Source organism: Armigeres subalbatus, chromosome 3, assembly GCF_024139115.2.
Source record: "Armigeres subalbatus isolate Guangzhou_Male chromosome 3, GZ_Asu_2, whole genome shotgun sequence".
Lineage (NCBI taxonomy): Eukaryota > Metazoa > Arthropoda > Insecta > Diptera > Culicidae > Armigeres > Armigeres subalbatus.
In genome coordinates, this window is record NC_085141.1 from 56,085,638 (window position 1) to 56,108,114 (window position 22,477).

The window sequence follows — 22,477 nt, forward strand, 5'->3', positions numbered from 1 at the left end:
AGGTGGTGGCATATTCAGAATAACATCAATATCGTTGATATTGCGTTGAGGTTCCATGGAACCGGTAAAGTTCAATCAGTGAGATGGAGTATGGGGTAACAATTGGTCGGAGTTTTACCCAACCGCACCAAGCGGCTTTTTGACTGACTTGTGATATTTTGTTTGTAAAAGGGAAAACATTTCATTGTACTTCATGCGTACAGTTGTTGGAAGATATCCTTAGTTATGGAGTTGAGGGATATCCAATTCGATTTGTGATTTAATTTATTGAACGAAGTCTTGGGCAGAAAAATGGGAAATATTTTTGCGCTTGGTGCGGTTTGGCAGAACTCTGACCAATTGGTCTAGACGATTTGGAGAATCGGAATTTGTTCGGATACTGTTTTTGTTACAAATGATTGTTTTATTTTCATTCAATAATGGAGGGCTATGGTACTGGTGATATCTGCCTTCTACTCGGTTCATGGACACATGGGTCTGGAATCCATGCCGCTGCTAATTCCGTCACTGCACTATGGTCCAGGATACAGATTTACGCGGAAAGATGAATTTTACGCCAAAACTATATTTTTTAGAAAAAACTGTTGTTCTACAAAATTGTTCGAAATAGTAAGGCCATCATTATGGTTCTACCAAAAAATAGGGTAGCCCATCATATAAAAAAAATTAGAAAATATTTTTTTTATTTCTCGGAATATTGACATGTTATGTTCTACAAAGTTGTAGCGTAGCTTATTCCAATTAATTTTGCTAAAAAAACTTTTTCTGTAGCTCTTAAGTTGGCTGATTTAGAGCAATTTTACCTAATTGGATTAGGGTGTACCTCAAAAAAACAGTATTTTTGATCTAATTTTTTTGTTTCAGATATCTCGAAAAAGTCGTCTTCAGGTGACTTTTAGAGCTCAAAAAAATGCAACTTTTGATGGGTAAATATGCACAATATCTTTTTCCGATCAAAAGTTATAATCATTTTTCTGTCAAAATTTCCTTTTTTTTATAAGTTGATATCTCCGGTTAGGGCAGACCAAAAAAATATGTTTACACAACATCTAAAAGAGAAATTAATATTCTTCATTATGTCAAAAAATTGGGGATATGTTGTTTTTTTATCTCAAGTTTCACCAATTTTACTAAAATCACGTTTTTTCAAATAAATTAATATAACTCGACAACGGAAAAAGATACAGACGATATTCTTATAGCAAAACACGCGTTTTGAAAAGCCCCAAAAGTCTTCAGAAGATGACATTCGTGAGAAATGAAAAATAAAAAATCTACAGCGCTAACACTTTTTATAAGTTTTATCATTATCATCGTATTGCAAGATTTAAGAGAAAAGATGCATTTTCGGTCTGAAGCATACTTTTAAGAAACAAAATTTGTTCTACAAAGTTTTTCTGGATATTTGGGCCCTTATTATAGAGTTACCGAAAAATAGGGTGGGCCATTTTATAAAAATGTAAAATCTTAATTTTTTTTATTTTGCGGGATATTGACGTAAAATGTTCTACAAAGTTGTAGCGCAGCTTTTTCCAATCAACTTTGCTATATAAACTTTTTATGTAGCTCTTAAGCTCACTTGTTTAGAGTATTTTTACTTACCAGGATTAGGGTGTCCCTCAAAAAACAAGATTTATGATCTGCTCATTTCATTTTTTATTTTTCACGGATGTCACCTTCTGAAGACTTTTGGGGCTTTTCAAAACGCGTGTTTTGCTTTAAGAATATCGTCTGTATCTTCTTCTGTTGTCGAGTTATATCAATTTATTTGAAAAAACATGATTTTAGTAAAATTGGTGAAACTTGAGATAAAAAAATAACATATCCCCAATTTTTTGACATAATGAAGAATATTAATTTCTCTTTTAGATGCCGTGTAAACATATTTTTTTGGTCTGCCCTAACCGGAGATATCAACTTATGAAAAAAATGTAATTTTGACAGAAAAATGATTATAACTTTTGATCGGAAAAAGATATTGTGCATATTTACCCATCAAAAGTTGCATTTTTTTGAGCTCTAAAAGTCACCTGAAGACGACTTTTTCGAGAAATCTGAAACAAAAAAATTAGATCGAAAATACTGTTTTTTTGAGGTACACCCTAATCCAATTAGGTAAAATTGCTCTAAATCAGCCAACTTAAGAGCTACAGAAAAAGTTTTTTTTAGCAAAATTGATTGGAATTAGCTGCGCTACAGCTTTGTAAAACATAACATGTCAATATTCTGAGAAATAAAAAAAAAATATTTTCTTTTTTTTTATATGATGGGCCACCCTATTTTTTGGTAGAACCATAATGATGGTGTTACTATTTCGAATAATTTTGTAGAACAACAGTTTTTTCTAAAAAATATAGTTTTGGCGTAAAATTCATCTTTCCGCGTAAATCTGTATCCTGGACCATAGTGCACTGGCTTCAACAGAATAAAATTCTAAATTAATGATTTCGTGTGTGTTACTTCTACGTGAAGTTAAACGATTTACAATGATATGGAAATGCTAATATCATCTTCCAAACTTGGACGTACACACTGATATTCTTCCCTCCCCCTTCATACGGGAGCTTGGCAGAAGGAAGGTCGTGCGATATGTGCCATCACAAATATTGCCCTCCGCTCGCTTTCAAATCGACTTCTATAAAAACATTCTTCATGCCTGCCGTATCCTAACGGAACTATCAATTCTATACTTTCGCCTCTAATGCTATCATGAACATGTACGTCCAAGTTTTGAAGATGATATTAGAATAAAATTGTTCTGCATTAATTTGACTAGTTTTCTGTACAAAAACAACGATATTCCGATGAAATTTAAATTAAATAAATTTGCTCCAGAAAGCAAGCCTTAAAATGCGTTACGTTTCAAACTACTCATCGCTGAATCACCAAATAAGTTCACGTCGAAATTTTAATTTTGGAACGCAGTAATCTTTTGATTGGCGCATGCCAACCAGAATACTTTCTCAAGTTACGTAATACTAAATTTTGATAACTTTGGACCCCAATCTCGTAACACTTTTTGTATGGAATATTTATTATGTTTTGTATAGATTGTAACGCTCGGCCTGACCCCCCCTGACAGCGTTACGTAATTTGTGAAAGCCCAATTTGAGCAATTTATCAACAACAATTTGTTTTTCATAAATAGGACTTCCATCTATGATGCAGGGTAATATCTGCTTGTATCAAACGTGATATTTGATAGATATAATCAGAAATTTGTAAGCCTTACTCTGAAAGTCCGAAATTCGGCATCTACCCTACGCTACCCTACAAACACAACCTTCTGTTTATATCATAGCTTTATGTCCGATTGATTAGACAGATTACAGCAAGTTCAACAGTCCCCAACTTCGAGTGGTGGAACAGTCGTTTGGACGAAAGTCATTTGACTAATGTGACCAGCAAGCGTCCTACGAAAAGCGGGACGCCTATCTGGATTGCGTCACTGACTTAAACATGGATCGTCCAAAAGTGCATTTCGCGGGACGTCTGGTCACATTACATTTGACCGAATGTCACTAGGCTGAATATGTTATTCGACATAGGGACACACGGCCGAAAATGCCGCTTAAAAAACAGGTCACTTGGCCAAAATGTTTTTTGGCAGAACCAAATAAGTCGTTTTGCAGAGCAAGCCCTAGTGAGAAGTTACAAATGAGAAATAAAGTGAAAAGTGAGACGTCTCACATCTCCCTTACAGCTTATCATAGTGAGAAGTGATTTGTGATAGGTGAGACATCTCACTCCACGTTTCTCACTTTCTCCATTATTACCCTGCTTCATGTACTCTCCACTAAATTTCTCCAAAAGACCCAGAAATCCTTCAATTTCCCAAAAAAAAATATCTTGGAAAATCTTCTAACAAATCTGCCACTTTTTCTTCTTTGAAGTTCCCTAGAAACTACTTTAGAAAATTTTCAAGAAATTTCTCTTGTAATTTACCCTAGAATTTCTCCTTTTCACGGGTAAAAATCCGTTCCCAGAAATGAGAAAATAATTCATGATTCCATGAATCCGTCGTGTTTTCATGCTATGAAAATACACCATGAATATAAATCATGATTTCATGATTTATTTTCGCGTAACGCAACCAATGCGTTACAATTTGGTTGTTAAGATCGACAAAATAAAAAAAAGTTCAACAGGGGATTTGAACTCGAGTACACTGAGCGAGAGTCCGGCGTGCTACCTCTTCGCCGTTCTTACTTCTTGGGAATGGAGTGTTCGAAGTATAACCGGTTATGCATACTGTCGACTGATGAGGATTGCCTAGTACCATGAATAATGTTCCTGAAATCATGAATTATAATCATGGTTTCATGAACTGACCTGATTCATGATTTCATGATTTTTTATTCATGCCTGTGGGTATACATTTGTTTCCGTGATTCTATAAATTCCTCCGGATATTTCTCCAACATTTCCTTCATAAATGCTGTTCGAAATTTCTCCAACATTTCTTCCAGAAATTCTTTTCGAAATTTCCCCAGAAATTGCTCAAGGTATTCTCCATCAACCATCATTAACTGCTCCAGGATATTCTTGTCAACAAGATTTCCTCAATGAGTTTTCGTGAAAATATTCAAAAATCTTGAAAAAAAAAGCGGGAGAGCTCCTCCTTTCCGTTCGAATTTCGGATGGATTGGGATTAGGAAACCTTTATTAAATTTCGAATAAATTGCTGACAAATATTTAATTTTACGGCTACGCAGTCTTTATTGATAGAAACGAGTTTATTCGTTATCCAACGTTTCGACACGGGGATTGTGTCTTCCTTAGTTGCTGACAAAGTTGTTGAAGAAATCCCGGAGAAAATTTGTAATGGAATTCCTAGAGAGTTTCTGAAGAAATTTTGGTTTAATTTATAGAAGTACAGTCAACCCTCTAGACTCAACATCTCGATATTGTAGACAATATCTCGATATCTGTCCCTATGTCGATGGTTTTTTCGGTCCTTTCAATCTACATACATTCGGGCTTTTTACATCCCAATAACCTCCCTATCTCGATACTTTTCTATCTGGATGTGTGCTGGTCATATTTTGTTCAGATTTCTCTCTCCCTATATCGATATATTAAAATTTCTAGGGTACAAGACCATCTTTGGACAATGGCAAACCCATCAAAAACAAGAGATAACATTTGTGTTGTTGTCGTTAATAATAGTAACAAGCTTTAATACCCTTTTCAATTTTCCTTTAATTCCTCGATCTTTCCGTATCTCGATAGTCCCTTCAATATCGAGATGGGCAAAGACGACTGTATGTATAAAGGAAGTTCATATGGAAATAAAAAAAAAATGAATAGAAATTCTGAAACAATTTTGAACCGCAATACTTCGAAGCCTCTATAGGGGCTATTGCTTGCATTTCTAAATAACCATTTGAAGTCATTTTTTATATTGACTAGTATTTTACAGAAGAGATAGATAAAACCGAATTAAACAGTGACATGCTTTTTGAAACAAATGTACGGAACTTAATTTTCCTTTCATAGCCATTATCGTGTAGAAATATTTGATTTCTGGGTCATTTTCATACAGCGCGGCGATGGCAATTGCAGCGGCGATTGGAGCGGCGCACAGCTCTAATCCTTATTTCTAACAGTGAAATTTCAAAATGAATAATGATAAGTGAGAGTAAGAAATGAGAAGGGAGAAATAAAAAAATGAAAGGTGAGAAGTGGTGAGAAGGGAGAAACAAAAAAATGAAAGGTGTGAAGTGGTAAATGGGACAACTCTCTCCTCAATTCTCATCTCTCGATTTTCATGAGAAGTGAGAATTTCTCACTGTGAAAAGTGAGAAGTGGGAAATGCGGAATTAGTGGAAAGTGATATGACTCACTTCTCTCTTCTCAATATTCATTTCTTGCTCTTCACTCTGCAAAGTGAAAAGTGTGAAATGAGGAGTGAGACATCTCGCTTTTCACTTTTCACTACTCATACCTCCCTTCCAACTGTGCGACATTGAAAGAGATCGAAGTGTGCCGCGCTCAAGATAGGTTGCGAAATTGATTCCCCTGTCAAATTTCTTTCCGCAGTAGATTTTTGTGTGAACTAAAATTCTTTTTTACTTCGGAGTATCAGTATCGACTAAGGTGGTGTAGCGGCAAAACTATAGCGAGACGTGGCAAGGCTTGACGGCGGTGATTGAAGGGATGAAGGTCTGGCAATACGTGCTAATGGCAGGATCAATTGCTGGAAACTGGATAGGAACAGCAGTATACTGGCGAATCCTGGTGAGATCCTTCTAATATAGCTTTTTATACGTTTTTTTGTAAAGTGGCCCATTCACTACACCGGATTGTTTTCGAATGGAGTCGATACTTATAACGATGCTTTGGTGGGGCTTGTTTTATTAGTGCGTATTGCTTCCATGACATTTGTCGACTGTACACAATTGCCCCAGCCTTTGTTTGAGATGGTGCCCACAGGAATTGCTGATTAATTGTTTTGTGGTAATCCGGAGGATCCTCCAATAATCTGGACTGCCCCTGAAATGGTCAGTTTGTAAAGTTCGTGAAATGGTCAGTGAACTTCGTCTCAGAAAAGCAGTTTTTTTCTAATTCTTTTTAGATTTATATTTCAACCGTTACTGTAATTGTTATCAAATCCCAATTGGCTTTCCGGAACAAAATGAACAAAATGTGTATAATTCATAAATGTGCACCAAGCTAGTGAATTTTCGTCTGATAGTCGTTGAGTTAGCAAATGATAAAATTAAAATAATAGTGATAAGTGAGACATTAATCCAGCTTCGTTAATTTAAACAATTCTAAACTCCAATTGTTTAAATTGACGGACTGGATTAATGTAGGCACTATAGTTTAGATATACTTGCCATTAATACCTGCAACTTGTTAAATGAAATTTATTTGCCTACTTGACGGTACTGAGCTTTCATAACTTAGTTACATCGCAGTTTAAAGCTTTAGAGTTATGTGTAGACTTAATGATAAGTATATTTGAATAGACTTGAATTCTATTACACTTGATATTAATATTTTTTCTAATATTACTTATTTGCTAGCTCTACACTAGTACTGTATACTGACACAAGATGTCACGAGATGTTGCTGTTTTACTCTGCTGAATATAATTTTTTAATAAGTGCAGTGCACTTTGTGTTTCAGTTTCACTATTTTTTGCAACCGAACACCTAATCGTTCAACCGAACACCTAATTGCCTTTTTCAGGCGCATGTTAATATTGTACTTCATTCAAGCCATTAAACAAAAAATGTGTAAAATACATGAGTTTAATATCTTAGTTCTATATTTTTACATATTTTCAAATTTAATATATTTTCGTATGCATATATTATGAAAAATGTCAATAAAATATTTCATATTGTTATTTTTATATACTTCAAATAATACATATGTATAAACAATAGTTGCGCCGGTTACTACTTTGACTAATATTTCAGTCATGACTGATAATTCGACCCCTCTTTCTCCAACAGCCTTTTCAAGTTAAATCTTGCCATTTTTCCCCTTATCTATCCTAAATATATAATCTTGACTCCACATGCTGAATCGGATATTGGCAACGCATTATTGTGTCCTCAGATATCTTCCGGTATTTACAATTACAATGTAAACTAGTATGAAAGTATGAATTTTAAATGTATCAGACATTTCGCTTAGATCACAATAATGCACATTCAACTGACCTGCTGGAGTTCTTATACAAAATTATTTCTGACCCAAGGAACATAAATGCATCCACTGTTTCAAACATCAAAAGTACCATTTTTGCTTACGTGCACTCGAATTAAATTCTGTCTGAATTTTGAACGGATTTTTTTTCGAATTCCGAGTGTAGTTCTGTTTGAATACCAACAGAAGTTCTTTCAGAGAGACTTTCAGCCCACGATCACAATATCACAGTATATAAATATATTTATTTTGGCCTTTGCTTGCCTTCTATTTTGACTATCTTCAAATCTCCCTTCTCATAGCCTATTTCAAATATATCTCTTTTGTCAACTATCTTCCTCGCTTTCCATTTTGTTAGCAGAAAATGCATTTTAGACATAGTTAATTCTTTGAAGAGTGGTAGAAATGCTAGTAACTATTAAGTTGGTAAGAAAATAGATCAGAGTGCGTTTTTATATGATATGCAGATTGTTCGCGATAATCAGAAGCTTTTGATCTGCTTGTGCGGTCGATATGTGAATAGATTTTATTAATCGCAATGCTGTACTTGGAAACATGCCTCAGAGACGTTTATTTAGGAGTATCAAATTTTCTGTCAGAATTTAGTGAAAAAAGTAGATCATGTTTGTTTGTTGCTTGAAAGACAAATGTTCAGCATTCAGAGGTCACGTTCAGTCATGATTTATTTAGTACGCAGAACGATCGGCCGGTCATGACGTAATTTGTTCTGCTTTGTGCGGTTAGCAGAACGATCGCCCGATCATCGAAATGTTGTTCTGATTTGTGCGGGTGAGTAAATTATTTAGAAAGTGAAGATGCAGTTCGCGTCAGTAGGCAGAACGATCGGCCGGTCATCGAAAATATTGTTCTGCTTTGTGCGGTTAGCAGAGAGATCGGTAATTAAAATAATTAGTGTTCGTTCGATTATGTTTTGAATTGATCAAACTACACGCTATACACGGCATACCGTTTACCAAAACGAACCATGCCACAATACCTACCCCATATATCCAACATTCCAGTGATTTCTCGTTGAAGTGTAGATGACTCGTCGGCTTCTATCAAAGCGAGTATCATGTCAACATTTTCCTACCAATTCCTTAATTAACCTGCATTCGGACACGGCCGGCGCTGGTCTTGCTTATTTTGGGTCACCAGTTCTCACATTGAAGATGATGTTAGTCCCAAACTTCATCTGTTGGTTCTCTGTGTAATTACAGCTGACCTGGCAATAACGGAGTAGCAACCGTGGGCGGTCAATCATGCTCATGCTCATGCTCTTCTAACTGTGAGATATTAAACGTGAGAAATTAGAAGTGAGTGATGAGAAATAATAAATTAGGACTCTCATTTCACTAATCACTTTGCGCTTCTCAATCTCACTTCTCATTTCTAACTCCTCACTCTGAACAATGAGAAGTCTAAAATGAGAAATGAGGAATGAAAAGTGAGAAATCTCTGTTTTTATTTCTCTCTACTGGTACCTCACTTCTCACTGTAATAAACTATAAGTGCGAAATTAAGAGTGAATAATGATAAATAAGGAGTTAGAGGTCTTACTTTACAAATCACTTTTTATTTCTCATACCTCACTTCTCATTGCGAAAAGTAAGAAGTTAGATGTGAGATGCCTCTTCTTCTTCATATTCATAATTGTTTTGAGTTTATTCATTAATCATCAATTTTATTCATTGCATACATTGCTTTTATTCATTAATCTTTAATCATAATCACATAATGTTATACCTTTCAATAACCCAATTTGGAAGAAAGGTTACTTGACTATTGATCACAATGCAAATCATTCAATTTGATTATTCATAATCATTATTCATCAATCATATCGATCGTTAATCATTAATCATACACATATTCTGTCATTATTCTATCAACATCAACAATTAACGGTAATCGTTAATCATACTTCAAACGTTTTATTCATTAGTCATAATCGTTAATCATTGTAAAAAAAATATCTTTAATAATAATCATTAATCATAGTCGAGTCAAGTACGAGACACTGAAGACGGCCTTACTGTTGAGGTCGAAATACGTATCTGTCAAGATACAATTAGGTGGTGGAATTCAAGGGGATTGTACAAAGTCGTCTTATGACAAGCATTAATCATAGTCAGAAATGAATAAATCATCAATCATAATTGTTAATCATAGAGTTAAATGATTTAATCATTACCGATTTGATCATTCATTGGAAGCCTATTCATTAACGCTCTGTCTAATGCGTTTTTATACAGTAAATTTAATCTTTTTTGAGGCTCAATGATGATTGCCATCAAAATTTTAGCGCGAAATGTTTTTCTTCTCGTTCCAAAAAGGCTGCGAAATTCGGTTGTGGTCACCCTCATTTTATTGATAATTCATTCTATATTGTTTTAGTTGTCCCTTAAATTATTTTTGATAACGTTTTTATGCAGTTTTTATAATTATTTAGACATAATTGATTTAAATAATGAGTTTATTTCATATTTTTGTTCTTTGGGCATGTCTAGTTATTATACACATACTTTTTGGAACAAAGCGTTGACCGATTTGCTTGCAACAAATTGCATTCGACAGGGAATCGTATCCATTGTTTCCTGTTGAAAATTGGTCAGGATTTTTTGACTGTGATGCATACCAATAAAACGTAAATCAATGAAAAATTGAAAACCATTTACCTAAAGTGCTATTTTAAACCTCTCTTATGTGATTTTTTCAACATCCTGCTTGATGCACCGAGGTGGCTCTGAATCTGGTGGTATTTCTGGATCTGGATCTGAATGGTATTTATATCTGGATGGTATTTATTCATGTTTCTTTATTTTTAGATAAGTTTTCAATGGTGCCCACAACCGAACGACAAAATAGAAATGTCCAAAAATGTTAAATTTTGTAAATTGTCAATATTTATTTTCAAATCGATGAAATCATACTAATTTATTCATTGGCAGTAAGGTTACACGTCTAGCTTTCCATTGCTATACAAATCTCGGCATAAGATTAATCAGGGCCAAAGTTATGGACCAAACACAAAAGGGTGCCCACAACCGAACCTCCTCCCCTAGTAATCATAAATCAATAATTTAATATGTTGGATATGAAGTGTTGGATCTTTGCTGATCGATTGAAAATCCATCAAGAATCGGCTGAGGTATAATCGTTTAAAGTCTATCATATGTACGTGCCGCTTTTGAAAAACACATAAATATAGATTTAAAAAAAAACAAAACAAAAATTGTGACGCTTTTTGGCAAATCCAGGCATATGCAATTCAGCAAGGTTTTAATACAGAAAATGTAAGCTTTTTAAGACACTATATTGAAGTAATACAGAAGTGTAAGATGTTGCTACAATGATTGTATTTAAATCATCCGAATTTGTTTATGCCAAAACATTATACACTTCTGTAAGACTCTTAGGCAGAAGTGTCTTAAAATATGCTATCCGCTGGTTGGGTGTACGGTGTACCTATGCATATTTTGTATCTAATTTCCGAAGATTTTTTTTTTAAAAGTTTACAAAAAAAAACATCTTGATGAAATTTGCGGAATTGTCTGACGATTTTTTCACAACTATTGCTAAGCAAGTTTGAGACTAAATTCCTGAATTGTATCTCACAGTAATTACCGAGCAAATATCATAGCATAATATAGAACTCTTCCACAATTCGTAGATGGAGTTGCAGAGATAAATATATCCACGATCATCGCAGATTCCGCACGAATATACAACTAGGCAGACCCGTTTTTCCACACACCTGGCCACGTCCTTACAATTGTTTTTATTTTATAATAGTCCTATCATTCGCATAAAAAATCGCTCGAAACCGATGTTTTTACAGACGAATTAGATAACAAAAAGGCGAATAAAGACATATAAATCATGTAAATGCAACTGAATCTTACAGTAATTACCGAGGAAATTAATCCAAAAATTCCTTGAGGATTTCCGCGGGATATTTTCCAAAGATGTTCTTCCAGGATCCGGGCCCTCATTTTATTTATTATTTATTATTATTATTTACTCAAAATGAACCCCACGATTGACGTCCCTGAGCCTCCTTATTGCTAAACCAGACCCTAGGCCCTGGAATCTGAAAAGAAGTGAAATTCAACATGGCACTCCCAAGAATTTTACAAGGCCCTTTTTTGTTGATTTGAGGTTTTCAACCAAAACTTAGGGGAAGCTTCACGTCTGTAACTCTCTTTTTTACTCTCTCTTCCAGGTCATTGGTTTCGGATGTTTCATTGAGCATAGAATCGCAGACAGGCAGCTGGTATATTAAAAGAAAATCCCAAAGAACATTGAATAAATAAACTTTTCTGTTGCTGGCTGTTCTATTGAGAGTTGAATTTTGCACTTTCACCCGGGAAAGATGATTCAATATTACGTTTAATATTACGAATTTTTAGGTCGAATCCTCACATATACGTTCAACAGATTTTTGCACACCTACATGTTTCAATTAATCGACAATGGCTCATGATGCATTCTCCAACTTCCCAGCAATTGAAAATATGTACCAATCACTGCTCGATAATGATACCCTCCGATTGAGCTGATGCAGCAGTCTAAATTAATTATAGCTTTCAGCTACCAATCTCAGTTCAGTGGGCGAACGCGAAACAAACGAGAGAATATCATTAGGATTGATTTAATCAGCGCCTCCGGATGCATCGGGCAGCAGTATCCGATCTTGATTACGCCTGCACAATGCGATATCTTATTTGTCAACACGTTCCGGACGCACACACACACACATAGTCGAGTTGGTCATGGATAGAGCTCCGTCAGAAACATACTAAGACCCGTTCACTGTCCTTTCGTCGTGCCTAGGACCACATGCTCTCCGAAAATGTAATGAGCGAGACGTGCTCCGAATGCACAAGGAGCTTCATTAGGTGCTCATTAAAGGGTTATTAACTTGTTGGAGTCCAATGGCGGTGCACGAATGCCAACACGGTTGGCAGATTTTCGACCATGTGTGGTTGCCATAATTAGAGAAGTAATTTTATAGAAGCTTTCAGCTTTGCCAATTAGTCGAATTTGCGATGATGGTGTAGCAAATACTGACGAGTGGCATCGACATGGAATTGTACTTTATTAATGCAGTGAATATAAATAGACTCAAATTGAGTGGTCATTCTTCTTTTGGTTATACAGAAATAAAGCATTGAAAAAAGAAATTTGAAACATATTTTGCATAATTAAAAATTCACAAATAACACAATTAAATTTAAGTTGTGTTGCTCATTTGGTTTAGACATAGTGCTAAGGGGCCATCCAGAAACCACGTGGTCATATTTTTGAAGATTTTCAACCCCCCCTCCCCCCATGTGGCTTATCGTGGTCATTTGGCAGACCCCCCCCCTATGACCACGTGGTTTTTTCCAAGTTCAAAAATTAAAAAAAAAAAACCTTATGTAACTAAAACATATGGTTAAACCGATCAATTTTGAAGATGGACAATTTCAACTGATTCAAAATCAAACTAAACCCAGCAATGGAAATTATAAATTTTCTTGAATTCAAAATTTTTTATGTATCCGTGTATCGCTAAGCATCCAAGCAGGTCCATTGAGCCGATGCGATTTCATTTATTATTTTAACAAGCTACAACAGACCATCCATGAGTCGATGTTCTAAGATACGATAAATACGACTGAAATAAAAACTCAGCCTAAAAAAATTTAAAAATTTTCCATAACTATAAGGAAATTTCCAATAAAGAAATTATGGTATGAGCAATAAAAAAAATATAAAATTTTCTACAAATAATGCAAAATTTCCATAAACAATTAAGAATTTTCCACAAAACAAAAATAAATTAACACTTTTAAAACCAAAAAATGCAAACATAAAAAAATAATTACAAAATTTTCGACAAAATAAAAATTTTGTAATTGTTTATTGCTAATATTGATTTATTCATGGAAATTTTGTATTTTTTTGTGTGGAGCATTTTGATCTCTTCATTAAAAATTCTTATTTCATAATTGCAATTTTTGCTTTTACAAATGCTAATTTATTATTGTTTTGTGGAAAATTTTCAACTGTTTATGGAAATTTTGCATTATTTGTAGTAATTCTATATTTATTTAATACTCATACCCTGATTTCTTTATTGGCAATTTCCTATTTTATGGAGGAAAATCTCTATTTTTTTCTCTATTAAAGAGATTTTTAATCCAGAGCTGGTTCATCTCTCAAAATTTCTAATTCATCATTGAAATTTTATTTTGATATCGACTCGTGGAAGCCAATGATACCATACTAAAAATATTTTCTCGGTCCCTCAGATGGTTCTTTCGAATAATTTTCCAAGGAACTTCTATTCCACATCTCGAATATGCTTCAGTCAATGGTCCTTTTATAAGCGACTCATAGAGGAATGAATGTATTATAGACCAATTATTATTTTGGAGTTTGGATCATTTGATTCCAATTAACCAACCTATGAATGATGTATGATATAATATCCCAGTAGGTCCATTGGGTTGATATGACTTCAATTATTATTTATACAAGCTACTACAGACTTTTTAGGTTATACAAAACGTTCTGGAAGTTGTAATGTTTGCAACTTGATGTTGACTCAAGATAATGTTGGGTATCTTGTCTCTTAGATCTCATGTTAATGGAAATTAGGATCATATGATTATTTCATCGGATTGGGTATATACCGATGATGAGAACATTGCATAATATCTACCAGTATCGTGGGCTGAACTTGAGAGCATTTTGGAGTACCTTGAGCATCTCGTATTCCTGAATATTAATTACTGGCTTAACGTAACGTTAACCATCTTATCCGAGTGTTCAGAATGATTCAAACATTTCAACTTCATTTGTATGCTCTTAGAACGAAATTTTCCCAAGGTTTCGGATATCTGAGTTTTCAGGGTCAGTCAAATTTTAGCTCCCATATTTTTCTGTAAAGCCAATATCTAGATGAACAATTTTACTTAAGAAAATGGTGGCCTAGCTCTCTTTTGTGATTTTATAAACAATCTAAAACGCTGGGCATATATGATCCATCCGTCCTGAAAGGGTTGAGATTTGTTTTGAAATTCAATTTCAATCGTTATTATAATACAATTTTTTAACCTAGATTGTTTTAGGAAGTGGAGTGTTTTTTTCTGGAACACTGCCACTTTTTTCATATCGTTGGAATCTCCTTAGTTCTAAGACCCTTTTAGGAATTTTTAAAGCATTTTATATAGAATTTCATGTTGATTTTTTAAATGCAAGCTTCTCTATGTCATAACCTTTTTCATACGCACTACTAGAATTTTGTGCATTTAGAGCATTTAGGTGCAATATTAAATTTTTCGATCAATTATCCTAATTATTCAATATCATAAAAACTAGGCTTCTTAAGCCTAAATTATTGCCTATATTTATTGCTTGGATTAATTTTAAATTCCAAGATCTTCTTAATTTTCAAAAATAATTATTCTGGAGTTGCAAGGAAAACCCTTCGGAATATTGACAAGAAATTCTCCGGAGTCTCCACGGAAAAATCTTTAAAATTTCAACGACATTCTTTTCCGAAATTCTGTGGAAGAGCTCCGAAAACGTTCGGTAGAAGTTTTGAAGAACTATAAGAATCCGTAGAAATATCCGAAATGCATATTTACGATGAAAATTCCAATAAACATCAAATTCCGAAGAACTTCCAATATAAATTAGAAAAAGAAATCCAGCTTACTTTTTTACAGAATCTCTAAAGATTTTTTTCAAAATCCTGGGCAACTTTAATGAATCTTCAAAGAAAGCTCTTAAAAATTTCCAATGGAATTTTTTTTCGTTTTCCAAACGAAATTCTTAGACATTTACAGCAGTTTTTTTAATTTCCAAAAGAAATTATTTGGAATATGCTAAAATATTTCCGATGGAAATTCCTAAAATTTTCCAGTAGAAAATCGAAAAAAGTTCATCTGAAACACCAATAATGAATTTCCGGAGGAAATTCCGATGTTTTAACAAGTGGATATAACGAAAAAATTGTAATTTTGTAGTACTTGTAAAGGTTGTACTTTTGTAGCATTTCCAGTAGGAGTTCCTTAAAAAAATAAATCAAAATTTTAAAGATTTTCTGATGTGAAAATTCCTTAAAATTATTAAACCATTTCCTGTGCATCTTTGCATGGTAAAGATTAAAAGCAATGTTTAGCTGTACCTACAAAGAAATCAAAATGGCTTCCCGAAGAAGAATGAATTTCCGATGAAATTTTGGAAGAATTTATGGTGCAAATTAAAAAAAACATGAACCTTGAGAATTCTAAAGATTTATTCTTTGAAAATCCAAAGAATTTTTTGAAGATAATCCATAGACTCTTCCATGGAAATTCTAAATAATGCCGCGAATAAAAAAATACTTGGAATTTTTTTAAAAATGTGATAGAATTCACAAAGAGCGTAAAAAAGTATTCCGAAAAAATTTCATTTTAAAATTCCAAATCGGAAAAAAAATCAACGGAAATATCAAAGTGTTTCATGTGGCATTGACTGTTTAATATCTTTCGGAAACTCAGAATATTTTTTCTTGAAAAAAGTAGAAGTCTTCTTCTTCTATGGCTCCATATTCCAACTGGAAGTTGGTCTGCTTTTCAACTTAGTATATTCTATTAGCATTTCCTCAGTTATAAATTGAAAGCTTTTATATGCCAACCATTGCATGATTATATATCTTGTGTAGCAAGTACGATGGATACACTATATCTAGGGTGTCGAGAATGTTTCCCACCCGAAAACATCCTAGACAGGAACGAGAATCGAACTCGCCATCTCCATATGGGCAATCCTACGCTTTGCTCGCAAGACTAACTTGAGACTGAACATGTCGAAGTGTACTCCTTAAAATGTTCGAAAAACTTCTTTTGGAAATGAAGAAGAATTTCTGGTGAAGATTCGAAAGAACTTGTCGAAGAAATTCATTAGAATGTAAACAAAATAAATTAAAATATGAACATTTTTTTCCACCGAAAATTTTATGTATTTCTCACGGGACTGTTTTGAATTTTCAGACAGAATTCAAATGGAATTTTTTTCGGAGTTTTAAGGAAAATTTTTCGGAATTTACACTGGGGATGTTTTGTTTTTTTTTTCATTAACAATTTGTAGCAAAATTTCCAAGCAAAATTTTTCAGAGAGAATTGTTCAAAAATCATTCTGAATGCCAGCACTTTATCAGGATTGTATAAAGTAATGTCAAAGTTTTTACATGAAATTTCTTTACTGAATTTTTCCTGAATATCCACAAGAAATTCTTTTGAAGTTTTTTTCTTGGATTATTGTAAAAACATGAACATTTTTCAAAATTGTAGCTGCGTACGCTGATGCAAAAGTGTCGGCGGCGTGATGCCAAAAACCATCTGCGGCGGAATTTTTAAAAAAATATTTTTTCCATTTTTCCTTTCTAATTTTTTTTTGTGGGAATTGAGACTGAATCGCAACATGTTTTTTCGTTTATTTTTTTATGGAAAAAGGATCTAAGGCTCAGATGGTAAAATAACGAAGATATGCATCGGTGCTACGAATGACGCTGCGTTACCGGTTTTTCTCGATGCACACCTACGTCTTTTCAACGCTGAGTTGAAAAGACGCTACGTGGCCATCGGCCCTAAGATGCGCTTTGCGTTTATTGATTAAATCATTAAATTTTAAGGATTTGTATTTTTTACACCGCTATTGTTATTCACCAAAAGTTTTTCGTGTAAAAAAAAACCACGTGGTTCGAGAGCAACACCCCCCTCCCCCCATGTGGCTTATCGTGGTCATTTTCCAAACCCCCCCCTCCCCCCATATATGACCACGTGGTTTCTGGACGGCCCCTAACAGTTCGATCAACCCACTGATTGCCCTTTAGAAACAAAGGTGTCGCTACGGTAGACTGAAACGCCCAGCATAATAGGTCATTTGGCCTTTGGTCAAAAAAGTCAATTGATCGAAAGGTTGATTTGGCTTAGAGGACTGTTTGGCAGAACATTTCATATGGTCCAGATCTGTTCGCCGCCGCTGGAAAAATTGAATCGGCGCACAGTCGTATGAAAATTTACCAAGCCGCTATTTTTTTACCACGCCGATAAGCAAGACTGATAACCCTTCCGGGACGAATGGGCCATATATGCCTAGTTTTTTTTAATTTGGCTGTGTATAATCGCAGAGACAAGCCACCACCTTCATTAGTGATATTGTTCATCAGGATGTTGGCTTTACAAGAAAAATATCGAAGGTCAAATTTGACTATACCCTTAAGACTATTATATCAGAAACCTTAAGAAGGTTTTTAGGGAGCATGCAGATGAATCTGTATACAGTTTACAGTATTTGAATCCTATACCTATTTGAATCCTTATCCTAATCCTTCTTCTTCTTCTTCTTATTGGCATTATATCCCCACACTGGGACAGAGCCGCCTCGCAGCTTAGTGTTCATTAAGCACTTCCACAGTTATTAACTGCGAGGTTTCTAAGCCAAGTTACCATTTTTGCATTCGTATATCATGAGGCTAACACGATGATACTTTTATGCCCAGGGAAGTCGAGACAATTTCCAATCCGAAAATTGCCTAGACCGGCACCGGGAATCGAACCCAGCCACCCTCAGCATGGTATTGCTTTGTAGCCGCGCGTCTTACCACACGGCTAAGGAGGGCCCCCTAATCCTATATTGTTTGATAACTCTGAGCCAGTAATTTTCAGGAATTCAAAATGCTCAAGGTTCTCCAAAACGTTCTCGAGTTTAGCCCACGGTTTCTACCGAATCATCTAAGACTTTTGCAATTTCCACATCATCGGCATATATCCCATCCGGTTCAATCACGCAAACCTGATTTTTGCAATGAAATATTAAACGAAAATTATTGCATTTTATTTTAAATTCTTTAGAATTTAAATTTTTCCTAGAATTTCATTAGAAACTCTTATCCTTCGAAAAATTATCGTGGAAGTCCTTCGGAAAGTAAAACTCATTCTTTTTTCAAAAACATATACAAAAATTTCACTTGAGTTGCAAACCAGCAGTTTCTTTGCATTTTTTTCAGAAATTCTTTCGAAAAATCTTTCAGGATTTGCATTATTGAAATCTCTTAGGAACTCCTGCAGGATAATTCCACAAAAATACTTTCGTGAGTTTTTCCTGAAATAGGAATATCTCGAACCATCTCCTGCATTTTCTAGAGAATAGCTTCAAAAAATTTGTAAAGAATAATTTTGAAAAAAAAGGTGAAATGGTGAAATTTCTGGAAAAACTCTAGGCAGGAAATTTTTCTTTAGAAAAATACTAGTTGAATTTCGTACAGAGTATTCGCGAAAACTATAATCTAGATTCCCAGGAATCTTGAGGAGTTCCAGGGGAAATTTCTGGAGAAACTCCTAGTAAAACTTCTAGACTCCAGAAAAACTTTCGAATTCATGGTGGAATTCCAGGAGGAACTGCCAGAGAAGCCCCTAGACCAATTTCTGGAATAATTCCTGAAAGTCAAAAATTCTGGATAAAATTCCGGAGGAATTCCCGGAGGAACTTCCGGAGGAATTCCCGGAGGAACTTCCGGAGGAATTCCCGGAGGAACTTCCGGAGGAATTCCCGGAGGAACTTCCGGAGGAATTCCCGGAGGAACTTCCGGAGGAATTCCGGAAGGAACTTCCGGAGGAATTCCCGAAGGAACTTCCGGAGGAATTCCCGGAGAAACTTCGGAGGAATTCCGGAAGGAACTTCCGAGGAATTCGAAGGAACTTCCGGAGAAATTCCGGAGAAACTTCCGGAGGAACTTCGGAGGAATTCGGAGGAATTCCCGGAGGAATTCCCGGAGGAACTTCGGAGGAATTCGGAGGAACTTCCGGAAGAATTCCCGGAGGAACTTCGGAGGAATTCCGGAGGAACTTCCGGAGGAATTCGGAGGAACTTCGGAGGAATTCCCGAAGGAACTTCCGGAGGAATTCCTGGAGGAACTTCCGGAGGAGGAATTCCCGGAGGAACTTCCGCAGGAATTCACAGAGGAACATCCGGAGGAATTCCCGGAGGAACTTCCGGAGGAATTCCCGGATTAACTTCCGGAGGAATTCCCGGAGGAATTCCTGGAGGAACTTCCGGAGGAATTCCGGAGGAACTTCGGAGGAATTCGGAGGAACTTCCGGAGGAATTCGGAGGAACTTCCGGAGGAATTCCGGAGGAACTTGCGGAGGAATTCCCGGAGGAACTTCCGAAGGAGGAATTCCCGGAGGAACTTCCGGAGGAACTTCCGGAGGAATTCGGAGGAACTTCCGGAGGAATTCCGGAGGAACTTCGGAAGAATTCTCGGAGGAACTTCCGGAGGAGTTCCCGGAGGAACTTCCGGAGGAATTCTCGGAGGAATTCCCGGAGGAACTTCCGGAGGAATTCCCGGAGGAACTTCCGGAGGAACTTCCGGAGGAATTCCCGGAGGAACTTCCGAAGGAATTCCCGGAGGAACTTCCGAAGGAACTTCCGGAGGAATTCCCGGAGGAACTTCCGAAGGAATTCCCGGAGGAACTTCCGGAGGAACTTCCGGAGGAACTTCCGGAGGAACTTCCGGAGGAACTTCCGGAGGAACTTCCGGAGGAACTTCCGGAGGAACTTCGGAGGAACTTCCGGAGGAACTTCCGGAGGAACTTCGGAGGAACTTCCGGAGGAACTTCCGGAGGAACTTCGGAGGAACTTCGGAGGAACTTCCGGAGGAACTTCCGGAGGAACTTCCGGAGGAACTTCCGGGGGAACTTCAGCAGGAACTTCGGGAGGAACTTCGGGAGGAACTTCCGCAGGAACTTCCGAGGGAACTTCGGAGGGAACTTCCGGAGGAACTTCCGGAGGAACTTCCGGAGGAACTTCCGGAGGAACTTCTGAAGGAACTTCCGGAGGAACTTTCGGAGGAACTTCGGAGGAACTTCCGGAGGAACTCCCGGAGGAACTTCCGGAGGAACTTCCGGAGCAACTCCCGGAGGAACTTCCGGAGGAACTCCCGGAGGAACTTCCGGAGGAACTCCCGGAGGAACTTCCGGAGGAACTCCCGGAGGAACTTCCGGAGCAACCGGAGGAACTTCCGGAGGAACTTCCGGAGGAACTTCCGGAGGAACTTCCGGAGGAACTTCCGGAGGAACTTCCGGAGGAACTTCCGGAGGAACTTCCGGAGGAACTTCCGGAGGAACTTCCGGAGGAACTTCCGGAGGAACTTCCGGAGGAACTTCCGGAGCAACTTCCGGAGGAACTTCCGGAGCAACTTCCGGAGGAACTTCCGGAGGAACTTCCGGAGGAACTTCCGGAGGAACTTCCGGAGGAACTTCCGGAGGAACTTCCGGAGGAACTTCCGGAGGAACTTCCGGAGGAACTTCCGGAGGAACTTCCGGAGGAACTTCCGGAGGAACTTCCGGAGGAACTTCCGGAGGAACTTCCGGAGGAACTTCCGGAGGAACTTCCGGAGGAACTTCCGGAGGAACTTCCGGAGGAACTTCCGGAGGAACTTCCGGAGGAACTTCCGGAGGAACTTCCGGAGGAACTTCCGGAGGAACTTTCGGAGGAACTTCCGGAGGAACTTCCGGAGGAACTTTCGGAGGAATTTTCGGAGGAACTTCCGGAGGAACTTCCGGAGGAACTTCTGGAGGAGCTTCCGGAGGAACTTCCGGAGGAACTTCCGGAGGAACTTCGGGAGGAACTTCCGGAGGAACTTCCGGTTGTAAAGGTTGTATTTTGGCGCCGCCGATAGCATTTCTATCAGCGCACAGGTTTAATTTGGAAACAATTAGATTGCGCTAAATGGTCGTTTTCCAAAACGGAGCATTACGGCGAAAAGGTATCTTTCTTTGGCCATAGTTTTAAAACTATAGTTTAAAATTCGGCAAGATTGTAAAAAAATTCCAAACTTTTCACGGGACACTAAATTTCTGGATATTTAAAAATGTCCCTAGGGTGAAGATGGAATTTTGGACATCGGAATATATTTTGAACTTTTGGCAATATTTTATTTACTAAATTAATGATTTCGTGTGTGTTACTTCTACGTGAAGTTAAACGAATATGAACATGTACGTCCAAGTTTGGAAGATGATATTAGCATTTCCATATCATTGTAAATCGTTTAACTTCACGTAGAAGTAACACACACACGAAATCATTAATTTAGTGTACTACCCTTGGTGGGGGCATCCATCAATTCAGCTGTTATTGGTCGACGGTACAGCAGCAGTGCCTTGCTCTGCTTTGTTCTCTCCGAGGCAGCCAAGTTGGTTGCGACGAGACGGACGCAATGAGAAAACAGAACTGTGCAATAAAAAAAATCCTATTCGACTAAATGCTGATGTCATATTAGAAATTTGGAGACAGTACTCGTCGATAGCAAATCCTTCCGCACGCGATGGCATATGAGCAAGTCAAACCACCTTCCTTTTGCCAGTGGAGATATGTCAGCTTCCACACTGATATTCTTCCCTCCCCCTTCATACGGGAGCTTGGCAGAAGGAAGGTCGTGTGATATGTGCCATCACAAATATTGCCCTCCGCTCGCTTTCAAATCGACTTCTATAAAAACATTCTTCATGCCTGCCGTATCCTAACGGAACTATCAATTCTATACTTTCGCCTCTAATTCTATCATGAACATGTACGTCCAAGTTTGGAAGATGATATTAGCATTTCCATATCATAATATTTTATTTATTTTGAGACATAATTAAAGTTAGAAATGTGATTATGAAGAAAGCTAAACAAACACACGATCACTATTTATTTTAAGTAATTAAGCAAAAAAAAATGCAAAATATAGCCAAAAGTTCAGAACTAAACGGATTTTTATGAGAAAGTT

At 36.7% G+C, this 22,477-nt stretch overlaps 2 protein-coding genes across 2 annotated transcripts in view; both read right to left on the minus strand.

Moving 5' to 3' along the window:
- Positions 1-22,477, minus strand: part of LOC134224346 (hemicentin-1) — a 587,700-nt gene that overhangs the window by 273,429 nt on the left and 291,794 nt on the right. The window lies entirely within an intron of this gene.
- Positions 1-22,477, minus strand: part of LOC134227753 (uncharacterized) — a 55,241-nt gene that overhangs the window by 5,418 nt on the left and 27,346 nt on the right. The window contains exon 2 of the mRNA XM_062709428.1: positions 20,662-21,324. Within this exon, the coding sequence (XP_062565412.1) occupies positions 20,662-21,324 (663 nt within the window). The remainder of the gene's footprint in view (positions 1-20,661; positions 21,325-22,477) is intronic.